General features: G+C 56.4%; 1 protein-coding gene across 1 annotated transcript; it reads right to left on the bottom strand.

Annotated features, from left to right (window-relative positions):
- Positions 1-4,898: 4,898 nt before the first annotated feature.
- On the bottom strand, positions 4,899-10,358 carry Fgf8 (fibroblast growth factor 8). Its single transcript, XM_051199835.1, has 6 exons — positions 10,327-10,358; positions 9,998-10,226; positions 9,571-9,657; positions 9,163-9,310; positions 6,018-6,124; positions 4,899-5,189 (listed from the first exon to the last, which is right to left on the bottom strand). Exons 1-6 carry the CDS (start codon positions 10,356-10,358, stop codon positions 4,899-4,901), a joined length of 894 nt encoding a protein of 297 aa, XP_051055792.1.
- Between the last annotated feature and the right edge of the window lie 2,587 nt (positions 10,359-12,945).

Below are 12,945 nucleotides of genomic sequence, written 5' to 3'. Positions count from 1 at the left end.
CGAGAGAGTCCAGAGAGCAGCTGTGTGCAAAGGCTGTCCCTAAGTAAGAACCGAGGATGGAGGCCAGGGGAGGGGGGCGTTCAGAGAGTAAAGTGATCGCTGTTCAGATCCCCAGCACCCAGGTAGAAGCCAGCTACAGCGATACACACCTACAACCCTGGCACCCAGCACTGGGGGGGGGGGTGGCAGGGACAAGTAGATCCAGGGAGCTCAGTGATCAGCTAGTCTATCTAAAACAGCAAGTTCCAGGTTCAGCCAGAGGCCCTGTCTCAAAATAAAACAATAAGGTGCCGGCCAGATATGGTGGCATTTGCCTTTAATCCCAGCACTTGGGAGGCAGAGACAGCGACAGGAGGGTCTCTGTGAGTTCAAGGCCAGCTTGGTCTATGTGGTAAGTCTCCTTACATGGTAAGACAAAAGAGGTAGAGGTGGCTTGGAACAGGGTAGCAGCCACTGATAAGTAGGGCATCGTTTGGACTGTCTGAGAAGATGTTCTGGAAGGACCCAAGTGAGGCAGAACTCTGTTGGACCAGACAAAGCAGTTCTGGTTTTGGGCCACTCTTGGCTCTGGGTTTGGTAGGGGTAGAGGAGACAGACAGACAATAGAACGCCTAACCTCACTAACAACTGCAGCCTCTAATGCTGCTCTTCTCCTGCTTCTCCTGGAGATGCAGTCTTCTGGGGTTCCTACCACCCTTGGGCCACACGCTTCCTCCATCTTTCTTTGTCCCTGTCCCCTCTCCCCTCCAAATGAGAAACCACTGAGGCCTGAGACTCCAGCATGGAGCGCCTCGCTGTCTCAGCCTCCACTCCCTCGGACTTTGCACATCCTATGCGTGTTCAGCACAAGGACGAGACCTCACCCAGGAATTCCAGACTCAAGCAGCTGCCCACTCACGCCTTCCTCTGGAACACTGAATCAGCTCAAACTTCCCGAGTCCAAACTCAGACTCCCAACCCTCCCTATAAACTCAAACTCCCAATCTTCCCTGTAAACCCAGACTCCCAATCTTCCCTGTAAACTGGCCCCAACTGGGATCTTTTCAGCAAATGGCACCTCCAACTCTTTCTGTTGCTCAAGCCTTCAGGCACGTTTAGCTACCTTGTCTTCCTACCCAAACCACATCCAAATCCACCTGCAGATCCTGCTGTCTCTACCTGCCCCTCCCCCCCCCGCAAAAATCCCACTAAATTCCAATGGCTTCTCGCCTCTCCCAATCCACTATTACCAATCACTTAGCTTCTCCCTGCCGCTTTGTAGCTCTGCCTCCCTTGCCCCCCACTGTCTATTCTTAGCACAGCAGCCAAAGCAATCTTGTTAAAACCCGCCTTCACATCGCGTCACTCTGCGGCTCTAACCTCACAACGGGGTACCACCTCACGGAGGCAGAGCTGAAACCCTTCCAATCAAGCCTTGCCTGATCCGCCTTCCGACGCGAGTTCTGGCCCCCTCCAGCAGCCCCTCACACACACGCCCCCTCCCTCCGTCTTCCCTAACCTGTGTTCTAGCCACCCTGCTCTCCTGGGGTCTCTTCCCTACTTTTTGAATTAGCTGCTCTTCTACCTGGGTGCCCCTCCCCCATCTGAGAGCCTCGCCCCAACAGGTATCTGTTCAAACCCGAGTCATCAGCGAGGTTCCCTTTGATCATGCTGTTTACGCCAGTCGCCACTCTTCACACTCTGAAATTGTGTCTGATACTCTGTCCTGTCCGTGGTGCTCCCTCCGGCCTCCCTCTAGACGGTGAGCACAATGCCATGGGAATTTTCCTTTTGGGTTTCCCCCCTGCTCTATCCCCTTTGCCCAGAAAAGAGTTGGGCATATAATAGGCACGCAGGATGAGATCTACCAGTCCTCAAGACCTGGAAATGTTCTAGCACCCTGTGTGGCCTGCTGAGCCATCTTGGAGACAGTGGAGAAGCCCTAAGGTGCTTTGCCTCAGCAGCGTTCTAGAATGTGTGGTGTTCATGTTGTTGTGGGAGCAGTGAGTGCTCCTTCCTTCCTTCCGGCCAAGACCTGGGATGGGTCTTCTTCGGTGACTTTGAATGAAAAGCAAGTTTCTGAGTGAGACTTGGCATGACTCTGGGTCCATCCCCACCTGCTGAGTAGAAGTCTGGCCACTAAGCTGCACTTCTCCATGTGGGGGCTGTCCCTGTGAGGGCGCCGTGGGAGCACACTAAAGATACAATGCTTGAGAGGCACATGGGTGAGCATCAGGAAGCTGCTCCATGAGGCTGATGCCAGCCCAGGTTACATGAAACCCCACTAAAAAAAAAAAAAAAAAAAAAAAAAAAGGACACGTGTAGAGAGAAGGGTCAAGGCAGCACCTGGAGCAGAGAGGCCACGCACAACCCTCAGGCTGGTTTAGGCTCCACACAGATCTCAGCCCTTCCTCAGACCCTTGTAGCTAACCCGGGGCAGAGTGATCTGCCTTTTGGCTGTGCGCAGCCCAGGATTTCTCCCTTTTCTAAGCCTTGCCACAGCGCCCTGCCTGTTTCCCCCCAAATAAATGGCTGAGCATATCGGGCCGGCAATAACCCCGAAATCAGTTGCTATCACAGTTAACAAGCAGTTTGGCTTCAGTTCAGGCCGTTAACTATCAAACCACTAAGTGTGGTAATGATTGATTCTTGGCCAGTTGCAGCTTGAGTGGGCTGTAAAACCCCATTAGTGAGGGCTCTGTGGAGGCAGCAACTCAAAGATAAACAAATCGGTGGGTGCCCCAGCCTGGCTTCGTCCTACTGCTCTGTGCTCAGCTCCCATGGGTCCGTGGCCTGGGGGAAAGCGGCAGGCAGCCTCAGCAGATTCCCACCCTGCTGCCCACCCCTGTGGCCTCTCCCCTGAGGACATCTCTTCCCTCTGTAGAAGGCAGGTCTGACCCTCTACGCGCTCGCCTCTTCCACCTAGAAGCAAACAGTTTCGGTTCCAGTGGTACCTCTCAAGACTCAGGTGCTCTGAGCCCAGAGGCTTAGCTTTGGCCTAACCACCGACCACCCTTGGCCCAGCCAGGCCTCACTTTGTAGCTGGGATCACAGGCGGAGAGCCTGACATTCCATCACCCTCTAGACTCCCTCCTACCCCGTGGTTTTCCCCAGGAATTGCTCTCAAACAAATGAAATGTGGGTAATTACTGGGCTGGGGGCTGGACAGGCGACCGTGCAGATGAAAGCGTTTCCTGGACGGTCTCTTCATTTGCATGGCATCAGAAGCTGCTCAGAAGGTGTGACTTTTCCCACAGTGAGACCCAGCTCCTCGCACAATAAAGCCAGGCTGCTCACCCAGAATTAATTAAAGGGGGAGGGGAGCAAAGGACAGGGCACCGGGAGCTGGGGGAGCTGGGAGAGAGCTAGCTGGAGCCCCTTCCCCACACCCCCAGTGTCTATGTGCACATTCTACCAGAGGCCCTCACTCCTTCCTGCAGGCCTTGGGGCGAGGCAGACAGGGACCGACCAGGATCCCAACCTGTTTCAGGCTTGCAATCCTGATCCACCTGGAATGGCTGAGCCTGGGACTTGGGCTACAACTCTGGAATGTCCCCATGGTTAGGAAGCCTTTGGTTGCCCCAACCCATACCAAGTGAGGTGCCAAAAAGAGACCCACAGGGAAGAAGTTTCCAGACTGTCCTAGTAGCTGGGCTATAGGAACAGCCAGGATGTAAGGCCTAAGTGTGAAGAGTGGGCCAGCTCTGGACACAGGAGTGGGCCAGCTCTGGGCACAGGCAGGGGTCCTGCTTCTGATGCGCCTTGGTGTGGCATGACGCACATCCCAGAGACTCCCTCCTACTCTTGCCCGTTCCAGGGTCTTCTTCCTGAAGACCCGAGTGCCCAGCTTGTCCTCTTCATGAACACCTGAGCCGGGCACTTTCTGTCCACAGCTCTGGCCAGGATCTCCCAAAGTTAACTTTGTTCCGTGCTACCATAGTCAACAGCAGCCCTAGCAGCCCCCAGCACACCTCAGACATAGGGTGTCCCCCAGCACACCTCAGACATAGGGTGTCCCCCAGCACACCTCAGACATTGGGTGTCCCCCAGCACACCTCAGACATAGGGTGTCCCCCAGCACACCTCAGACATAGGGTGTCCCCCAGCACACCTCGGACATTGGACAGCTGCTCTATTTCCGTTTTATAGTGTGATCTATAGACAGTCAAAGGGGCTTGCAACACCAACCACAGAGGGCTTCAGCCTGTTCTTTTGGACCCTAGGCTTGGAGAGTGTTAGCAGAGCAAGGTGGCTCCCATGTGAGAGTTCCAAGGCCCTCTGAGAATCTTTACATTTTCCTTCCCTGTTCTGTTCTCCTGAGAAAACCCCCTCCAGTGGAGTAAAGGGAAAAGCCGGTACACTGAAGGTCCTTAGGTGGAGGGTGGCCTTGGACCTGCCCTTGGGACAGCACTGTGAGAAGGGGCTATCCCTGGCAGAACTCGCTCTCCAACACACATTTCTAATATTCAAGTTAAAGAAACACTCAAGTCATTTAATAGTAACTAGTACACAACCACCCCCACGGGACTGACCTGGGCCCAATCTTTTGCTCCCTGACCCTGCCCAGGACACAGAGTGGCCCTGGCTGACCAGGTCAGGTATCCTGCTAGTGCTGAGATCTCAGGACATCATCTGCCAGACTGGAGAGCCCTCCACCCACCCTGGGGAGGTCCAAGGGAACCCTGCCTCCGGTCACCAAGGGGCTTTGCTGAGAGTTAAGAAGACAGACACCACAGAAAGTGGAATACAAAAATAGAACCTCTCTTTTGTTAAAAAACAAAAACAAAAACCCAACAGCAAACAATATCCACAACTAGAAGGCAGCTCCCCAGCTCCTCCCTTTCGCAGTGGCGCCCATTGATCTCTCCTCGCTGGAGTCCGCAGCCGGCGGGCGGCACAGGGAGGGGCCGGGAGGGCGCCTATCGGGGCTCCAGGGCCCAAGTCCTCTGGCTGCCCCGCAGGCTGCGCGTGAAGGGCGGGTAGTTGAGGAACTCGAAGCGCAGACTCTGCTCGGTGGTGTGGTGGCCCCGCGGCAGCCGCTTCATGAAGTGCACCTCGCGCTGGTGCTGGCGCGTCTTGGAGCCCTTGCGGGGCCGGCCCTTGCGGGTAAAGGCCATGTACCAGCCCTCGTACTTGGCGTTCTGCAGCGCCGTGTAGTTGTTCTCCAGCACGATCTCGGTGAACACGCAGTCCTTGCCTTTGCCGTTGCTCTGCAGGTAGTTTGGGGGGGGGGGGAGCACACGACACAGACGTGGTGTTATGGAGCCTCCCTCCATGTGAGACAGAGGGACAGCGGCCCCAGACAGCAGGTGGGCACCCCAGCAGATGGCGAGGGGAGCCCGAGCCCGGCCCCACCCCCTACCCGGGCACCCGCTCTCTAATCCCTCACAACCCGCAGCCCACCCGGCAACTTCCTGTCCTCCTGGGCAGCAGTGACACATGGCTGTCTACGGAGGGGTTGGGCCCGAGGCAGAGGGGCCCAAAGCCTGCCTGATCTGGCCTACTGCCCACCAGTCTGGCCTGGCCTGCCCGCAGTTTCTCCACCTGCCCCTCTCAGCATCTCGGGGCTGAGGATCAGCCCCCAGGACAGCCACCCTATGCGGGGGAGGGGAGGCCTGGGAGGGACTAGGAGGCCCAAGCCCTGATGCCTAGGAGCGCGGAGCTTGAGGCTGGAGAGGAGCCGTGACTAATGGGGCCATTTCAGAGCTAGGCCGAGGGGCTGGGCCTGCGGCTTACTGAACATTCCAAATGCTGGTACCATGTAATTGGACATAATAGCAAAGCAATTTGGCGATTTGTTAAAAAGATATATGGAATTTGCCATCACCACCCCCAACCCTTTTCCTGGCCTTCGTGTTCGTAGGTTTTCCTCTCTCTTGGCTTTTTACTTCTCTCTTACTCCTCCATCTAATCATTAGACAAACCCTAAGGTAACCAAGCTACCCTGCCTCTCACCCACCTTGTTGAGATTAAAGTGTACTACAGAGGTTCAGGCAGTTCATCCCTCCTCAAGCCTCACTTCCCTTCTGGAACCTCACCTTGGCAATTAGCTTCCCCTTCTTGTTCATACAGATGTAGAGACCTGTCTCTGCTCCACGGACTCGAACTCTGCTTCCAAAAGTATCCGTCTCCACAATGAGCTTTGCTGTCAGGGAGGTTATGGGATGGTGACTAAATCTGTAACCTGTATTCCACAGCTTTACCCCAGTTGGCTGGCCCAGAGCTGTGTCCCAACCCTAGAACAACTGCTCCAAGGGCTAGGAATAGAAAGCAGGCTCTGGCTCCAGCCCACTGATGCCCCCAGCAGCCCTAAGGAAGATCAACTCTCTTTTCAGGACCAGAGACTTCACCTCTGGACTTATGAAGGGGCTAGGACAGACCACAGTTTACAAGCCGAGTTTCATAGAACTGTTTGGATGTATCAAATTGAGAAGCCCGAATCTTCATACCTTTAGCTCTCTTTTCAAATTAGAAGCCATATTATTAGGTTGAGGTACCAAGTAAAATTTCACTTATGTAGATTCCATAGCTAACTCAAGAGCTCTCTGAATATCTTCCCAACTAAGACTATCATGAGCTCATGCCCCACAGATCATTAAGAACATCTGGGAACAGTGGTGACCTCCCACCATGAGGCTAAAGGTAAAAAAAAAACTATCCTTTCTGTTCCTGGCCCTTCAGTTCTAGCAACCCTGCTCTTCAAGATTTGGCAGACAAAGCGGCTGGAGAAATGGCTTCGCCTTTTGCTGTTGTTGAGGACAGGAGTTCACTTCTCAAGACCCACACAGCCTGCGACTCCAGGGGATCCACCATCCTCTTCTGACCTCTGCGTGTGCGCACGCGCGCACACACGCTCGCACGCACACATTCTTGAGAGTGTGCATGCCCGTGCGGTCTTAGAAGAGGTTCCTCCCAGCACCTCTGTTTTAGCAAACAGCTTTCTGGACCCAGACACCAGCCAGGAGGATCCTGCCCCTTTCCCTAAGCTTCCCAGCCATCAGAAGCCAGCCCCGCCCACACGTAGACACCAACAACTCTCATAGCCTCCACTACAGCCGGGCTTCTTAGGCAATGGCCAAACGCCTTCAGAGGTGATAGAATTCTGTGCCCTACTCTATTTCCCCTTCTTGGGCCGCCTGCTCTCCCTGCTAGACCCCAGCCCTTTTCCTCTTTGAGAAAGCAATTCTGTCTCCAACACCAGGGTGGGGACATAGGAGTCGTCAATGAAGTCCTCATACGGCCTAGCCTCTAATTCCCCCTCTCTTCACATTGGCACAAGATTGGGACCCAGGAGTCACCAATCTGGGAAATGCAACTGTTCACCTCTCCTCCTGCTCACCTCTCCTCAGACCCAGTCAATCTGTTCATTACTCACATGCCTGCTTGGTAGAGCAAGAAGCAGTTGCTTGGTGACCAGGGAAGGATGTGCTCGGGAAGGGGTGAGAGGACCCTGCTCTGAAGATTCCAGCCCAGCATCATATGACAGAGTGGGTACCTCTGTCCCTTTTTTTCTAGGGACCTCTCCATCGCTCCCCAGACTCTGTATACCTTATTCCTGTGTTTGGAGCCCTAGACTCAAACTTATACCCTGCAGGCAGAGACCAAGGAACCCTGGCATCCTCCTCTGGGTCTGAGGGAAGTGAGTGGGCATCAGCTCTCTTCTGATGCCTGAATACCAATTCCATCACTGCCAGCTAGGCCTCCCCTTCCCACCCCAAAACCCAAGGATGCTAGGCCATTTGCTCCAGTAGAGTGGACTCTGGAGGGGCCAGTCATTCTTTTTTTTCTTGTTGGGAAGCTGAGACAGGCAGCAAGCAGCCAATTTGGAGGGACAAAGGGCCTGAAGGCCGGCTCTGCCAGCCCAGCGGGAGAGCTCGGCCACCGGGCAGGCTGCCCCCCACCCCCACCCAAAGAGCCCCCACTCTCCTTGGACTGATCTGGGGAGTCTGGCCCTGCAATTTACAATGGCTTTCCCAACCAGGCTTTTGGAAAGCTGAACATTTTCAAACCTCTTCTTCCACCCCAGTGACAGATTTATCCCAGGAAAATTATGTCTCCTCCTCCAGCTTTGAAGGGAAGTCAGCTACGTCGATGCTGAAAAAATGCAGCGAGACATGCTCGATCCCCCAAACTGGCTGGAGAAGAGGAGAAAGTATTCAGGAAATGTTAAAAAAGGTGAAAGCAAGAAGAGTTTTAATCGCTCTGCCAGACGCAGGGGTCTCTCCTGAGATTCCCAGAGAACAATCTTTAGCCCCCCCCCTTTTTTTTTTAACATTTACAGACTTGCAAGTCCTTTTAAACTCTACATCTGAAGAAAAAAAATAAAAAAAAGCCTGGTTCTTTTTCTGCTTTATACCATTCTTCATTTTCTTCTTAAAATGCCTCACCTTTTTATTACACTTTAATAGAGTCTTCCTTTCTCCTTTCAAGCTTGTTTAAGTTGGTCATTATTTAAGGGGTTTTAAATTCACAATAATCACTCTCTAAAAACAACACCAGCTACCCAGAGGGTTTGCCTTCCTCGTGGTCCATCCGGGACTCTGGAAATTGGCCCCATCTCAAGACAGGAATATTGAATGTTCTGGAAGTCAGTCAGTCCTCAGCCCCCCCCCCCCTGCCCCAATAGCTCCCTGTACTCAGCAACCCTACGGGGAGCCGCCAGCCAACTCAGCCCCCTGGGGTATCCACAAGCGGAGCCGGGAGTCTGACTTCCAGGCCTAGCGTCGCCGTGCAATTGACCTCACTGATCAGTTTGCAGCATCCTGCTTTCCAAACGGGGCCAATGGGGCTTTCTGAGCCTTCTTTTTCCCACTCTCCTTTTGTGGGCTCTGGCGACATATCCTCTTTCAAGAACTTCCCTTAAATCTGGGCCCCCTCCCCTGACCCTCTGCCTCCACCTGCAGCTGGAAAGAGGTGTTTGAAGAGGGGAGGTTGTGAGGGAGACCCCTGGATTCGTTCATTTGCGGAGTAGGGAAGAGAGGGTACCTGTGGGCCACATCCTCCCCAGGGTCCCTTCCCTCCCATTCTCTCCAGCTGACCCTCAAGGGACCTTTTTGCCTTAAGTCCTTCCCTTCTCAGCTGGGGAGCTTGCAGGTCTCTCTCGCCACTGCAGCCGGGGCTGGAGGAGGAGCGACGAGGTCCACCACTACCTTCCCTCCCCAGGCTCCCGGGAACGCGCCTTACCGAAGGGGTCTCCGTCTTCTGCCATGGCGTTGATGCGCTTGTTGGCCAAGACCTGCACGTGCTTCCCGCTGGTGCGGCTGTAGAGCTGGTAGGTCCGGATGAGGCGGCGGCTGAGCTGATCCGTCACCAGGCTCTGCTCCCTCACATGCTGTGTAAAATTAGGTGAGGACTGAACAGTTACCTTTAGGAAATTGAAAAATACACAGCACGCCATTATAATGCTACTCCGCCCAGGGGTCCCGAGTGGTCCCCACTGCCCTCGCGCCCACCTCCCGCCGCGCCAGGCAGCCAGCAGGGACTGGGGGCATCCCCCCAACATGCTGGCTCAGGCCACCAACCCCCGCGGGGAAGTCGCACAGACCCAGCCCAGGATGGATGAACCCGGAATGAGGGAGAATCTGGACCCACCTGTTGGGAAACACCCTGGGGCTCCCGGCCAGCTCGGAGCAGGGAAGCGGGCTCCCTGCCCAGCGCAGGCCCCCCGCCCGGGCCTTCCTAGAGGAGCAGGGTGCTTTTAAGTAGCGAGGCAACGCTACCCGACCCGTGACATTTATAAAGACAAATTTACGGAGCAAATGTTGAGAGTGCAAAGGGCCTAGACTAACACGATCGTTGGCTGGAACCGGCCACAAGTCTCCCCTGGAAGCAGCGGAGAGGATCTTTGCTGCAACTGCTTCCCAGCTTCCCCTGACAAGGAACACCCGCTGGCTCCAGCTCCCGCCTTCCTAGGAGGCCAGGTGTGGCTACAGGTAAAGTTCCCATCCGCCCGACCTGGCTGGCACGCGCTTGAGACTCGCTGGGCTCAAGACCCTGGGGTTCTAGTCCCCCCACTCACTCGCTGTGTGACTTTAGGCAGGACACTGTCTCTCTGTTCCTTAGATCCCTCCTCGGGGTAGTTTGGGGCTGGATTTGTAAGGTTCTTTCCAGCCCTGCTGCGCTGGCCGAAGGGTCGGTCCTCGTGTCCCTGCCCGACAGTGTCAGCTGGGTCCCCCGCGCCCGGCCCCCGCCTCTGCGCAGCGCTCCTTACCTGGGCTTGGAGGCAGAGAACCAGCAAGTGCAACAGCCTGTGGGAGACAAAAGCGGGCAGGAGAGAGGCGCGGGGTGAGCGGAGAAGGCGCGGCGGGCGCCGGCCGACGGGGACGCGGGGTGGACCGCGGTACTCACAGGCAGCTCAGCGCGGAGCGGGGGCTGCCCATGGCGCGCGGCCCCGGGAGCACCAGAGCCCGGGCGGGGTCACGCCGTCCCACGGGAGGCCGCGGGGGGACGAGCCGAAGGGGCGGAGGCCGAGGAAGGTCGGGGCGCGGGAGCCCAGCGACGATGCCGACGCGGCCCGGCGGGTCCCGTGGAATGTCGTGCTCGCCGCGCGCGCTGGTCCGCTCTGCGCCGCTGGCGGAGCCGGTGGCCGCTGGCTGCTCAGGGGCCGGAGCAGGCGGGAGGGTAACGGGCCGGCGGGGGTGGGTGGGGAGGTGGGGAGGGAGGGGGGAGGGCAGGGGCGGGGGGCGCCGCACCGGCCGCGAGGGGGGAGTGCGGGGCGGGCGGCCGAAGCCCGCACCCCCGGCTGGGCGCTGGGGCCGGGTCGCCGCCCGGGGCGGGGGCGGGGCGGCCCGGGGCGGGGCGGCGGGCAGGGCTGGGATTGGGGGTCTGGCCCAGGGGAGGGGTCTGGGGACCCGCGGGAGGGGCGGGGGCGGCCGGTGTGGGCACCTCCCACTACCCTAGCCTGTCTCCTCCAGTGTTTCTGGGGCGGGGTGGCCCGGGGGTGGGGGGCACCTGGGACAGCGTGTTTGGTGGGGTCCGGTGCGCTGGAGTCCGGCAGGGCCGTCTCTCCACGTGGGGCCGGGTCTACTTCTGCATCTGGCCTCCTCGCCTACGCTTCGGCCGCACTTGTCCCCTTATGGAAGGCGCAGCTAACAGTGGAATAATAGCTGTGCTCTGGGCCCCAGTGCAAAGCGTCCCTTGTGCATCGCAAGAACCCGCTCCTCCACCTTTCTAAGAATCCAGCCTGCCGAGTTTGTGTCTCACAGTCTCCAAGGAGGCCCTGGGAGGGAGAAATGGCTCCCGACACCCTATTATCACCGTCAACCTTGCCCCCATCCATCCCCACCCCACCCCCCACTAGCATGAAGCGTGAAAAGAACCGTGAGGCATGTGGTAGGAGCTCAGAGGTCCCTGCAGGACCCACAGTCACTGCCCCCTTCTAAAACCGAGCAATTAGCGCGGGCAAAAATAACTACATTCAGCAACTCTACCTGAGGGCCAGGACTTGGACCCAAGCTCCCTAGCCTTTCCCCTCTGAGTTCCATGATGTTTTTCTTGAACAGGTATCTGGTGTCTTGTGTTGGATGGGGAGGGTGGTGCTGGTGAGGAGGTAAGCCGCTGGTAAGCCTTTCCCAGCCCCTCGCCTCATGCTTTCTTAGTGTTTCTGGAGACCCTGGGCCACTACTTTGTTTCTGTGGGCACAACCTGGGTAGGCAGAGAGGTCCTGGGCCAGGTGGAGTCATTGATGTCCACCCAGCTGCTGCCTTCATCACAGCCTACTCTCTACTGGGCCTCTGTGCTTCTGGGGTAGAGCTAGAGGTTCTGGTGGCCCTAGGAAGCCTTCAGCGGCCAGAGGGAGGCAAGCAGGTCCTTGTCAATCAACACACCCCAGTTCTGCCCGCCCCTCCCTTTTCTGACCCATCTTTGCCCACTCCCAGCTGCAAATGCAAGTGCTGAGCAATGTACAGAAGGGAGTCTGGCTCAGCCCTGCAAGCACTCGGTGATATGTAGGGCGGATGGCAGGGAGTCCCTCTTAGCCCTCCTCAGAGTAGACTTCCCGAGGTCATTTTTGTCATCGCCTTCAGGAATTCTGAGCCCCACAGACCTGAAGGCAAGGGACTTCCCAGCCCAGGACTTGTACCTCACGGTAGAGCCCGCAGAGTCGCTGTGCAGGCTGTGAGGGTTTGTTGGGTGGATGGACGGGGACCTTGTTGAGCATTTAGACTGCATTCCACCCATGGTGACTTTCCCAGGGGGACTTGGCTTCACTTGCCAACAGATGATAGCCAGGCGGACCAGTTATTGCACATTTGTGTCTGGCAATGATTTGGCAGGCAATAGCTGCTTTCAAATCACTGGGAAGTAAGTCCACGAAAGGGAAATCGGTCTGAGGGGCTCCAGTGTCCATAATGAAGGCCAGCCCCTTCCTTTAGCTGTGTGCTTTGCCAAGGGGCCTTCGGGATGACTTGTCTGCCCCCTTTTTGTGGTGCTCCAAACTGGCCCAGGTGATGCCTGTTTGCTCACTGACTTTACTTCATGTGCTTGGAATAAGTGGCCCTCGAGAGTGTTTATTTTTGAATGTGTTAATGAGTGAATGCCTAAACAAATGGAAGGCAAAGGATAGACTCCTCCTGAGAAGGAAGGCTCCTTTCCCCACTATGAATACAGCCCTCTGAAAATAAGCGTGACACCAGGCTGTCAGCAGAGCTTAGGTCCCAGGTCCCAGGGTGTGTGTACAGCATGGAGCATCTGACTGGCATTATGTTTGTGTGTCCTCCATCATCCACAATGTCACTTCCCTCTCCCTCAGCAGACACCAGCACCCGCCCCCACCCCCAGAGAAGGGTCCCAGGTCAGGGTTTTATTCCTACTTTCTATTTCTGCCTCCCACCTCTGAGAGACCAAATTCTTTTACATGTGAAAAGTCCTAGGAACTGGATGGAGCATCACCCAAATCTTCAGAATTCTCTTCTCCCCAAAATTCTGTCTTGGGGGGCAGGGACAGACGGGTCTCCCCGACAGTTGTCA

The sequence above is a fragment of the Phodopus roborovskii genome, unplaced genomic scaffold, assembly GCF_943737965.1.
Source record: "Phodopus roborovskii unplaced genomic scaffold, PHOROB, whole genome shotgun sequence".
Classification (NCBI taxonomy): Eukaryota; Metazoa; Chordata; class Mammalia; order Rodentia; family Cricetidae; genus Phodopus; species Phodopus roborovskii.
Note: the sequence above shows the minus strand (reverse complement) of the source record. Positions and strands in the feature narration are given on the sequence as shown.

What these genes read in the sequence shown, in the direction of transcription:
- Fgf8 (XM_051199835.1), bottom strand. Translation starts at nt 10,358, where the DNA reads ATGGGCAGCCCCCGCTCCGCGCTGAGCTGCCT. An exon ending in CCCAGGGTGTTTCCCAACAG is followed by an intron (nt 9,311 to 9,570) that starts GTGGGTCCAGAT and finishes AATTTTACACAG; the next exon opens with CATGTGAGGGAGCAGAGCCT. An exon ending in AGGGGAAGCTAATTGCCAAG is followed by an intron (nt 5,190 to 6,017) that starts GTGAGGTTCCAG and finishes AACTACCTGCAG; the next exon opens with AGCAACGGCAAAGGCAAGGA.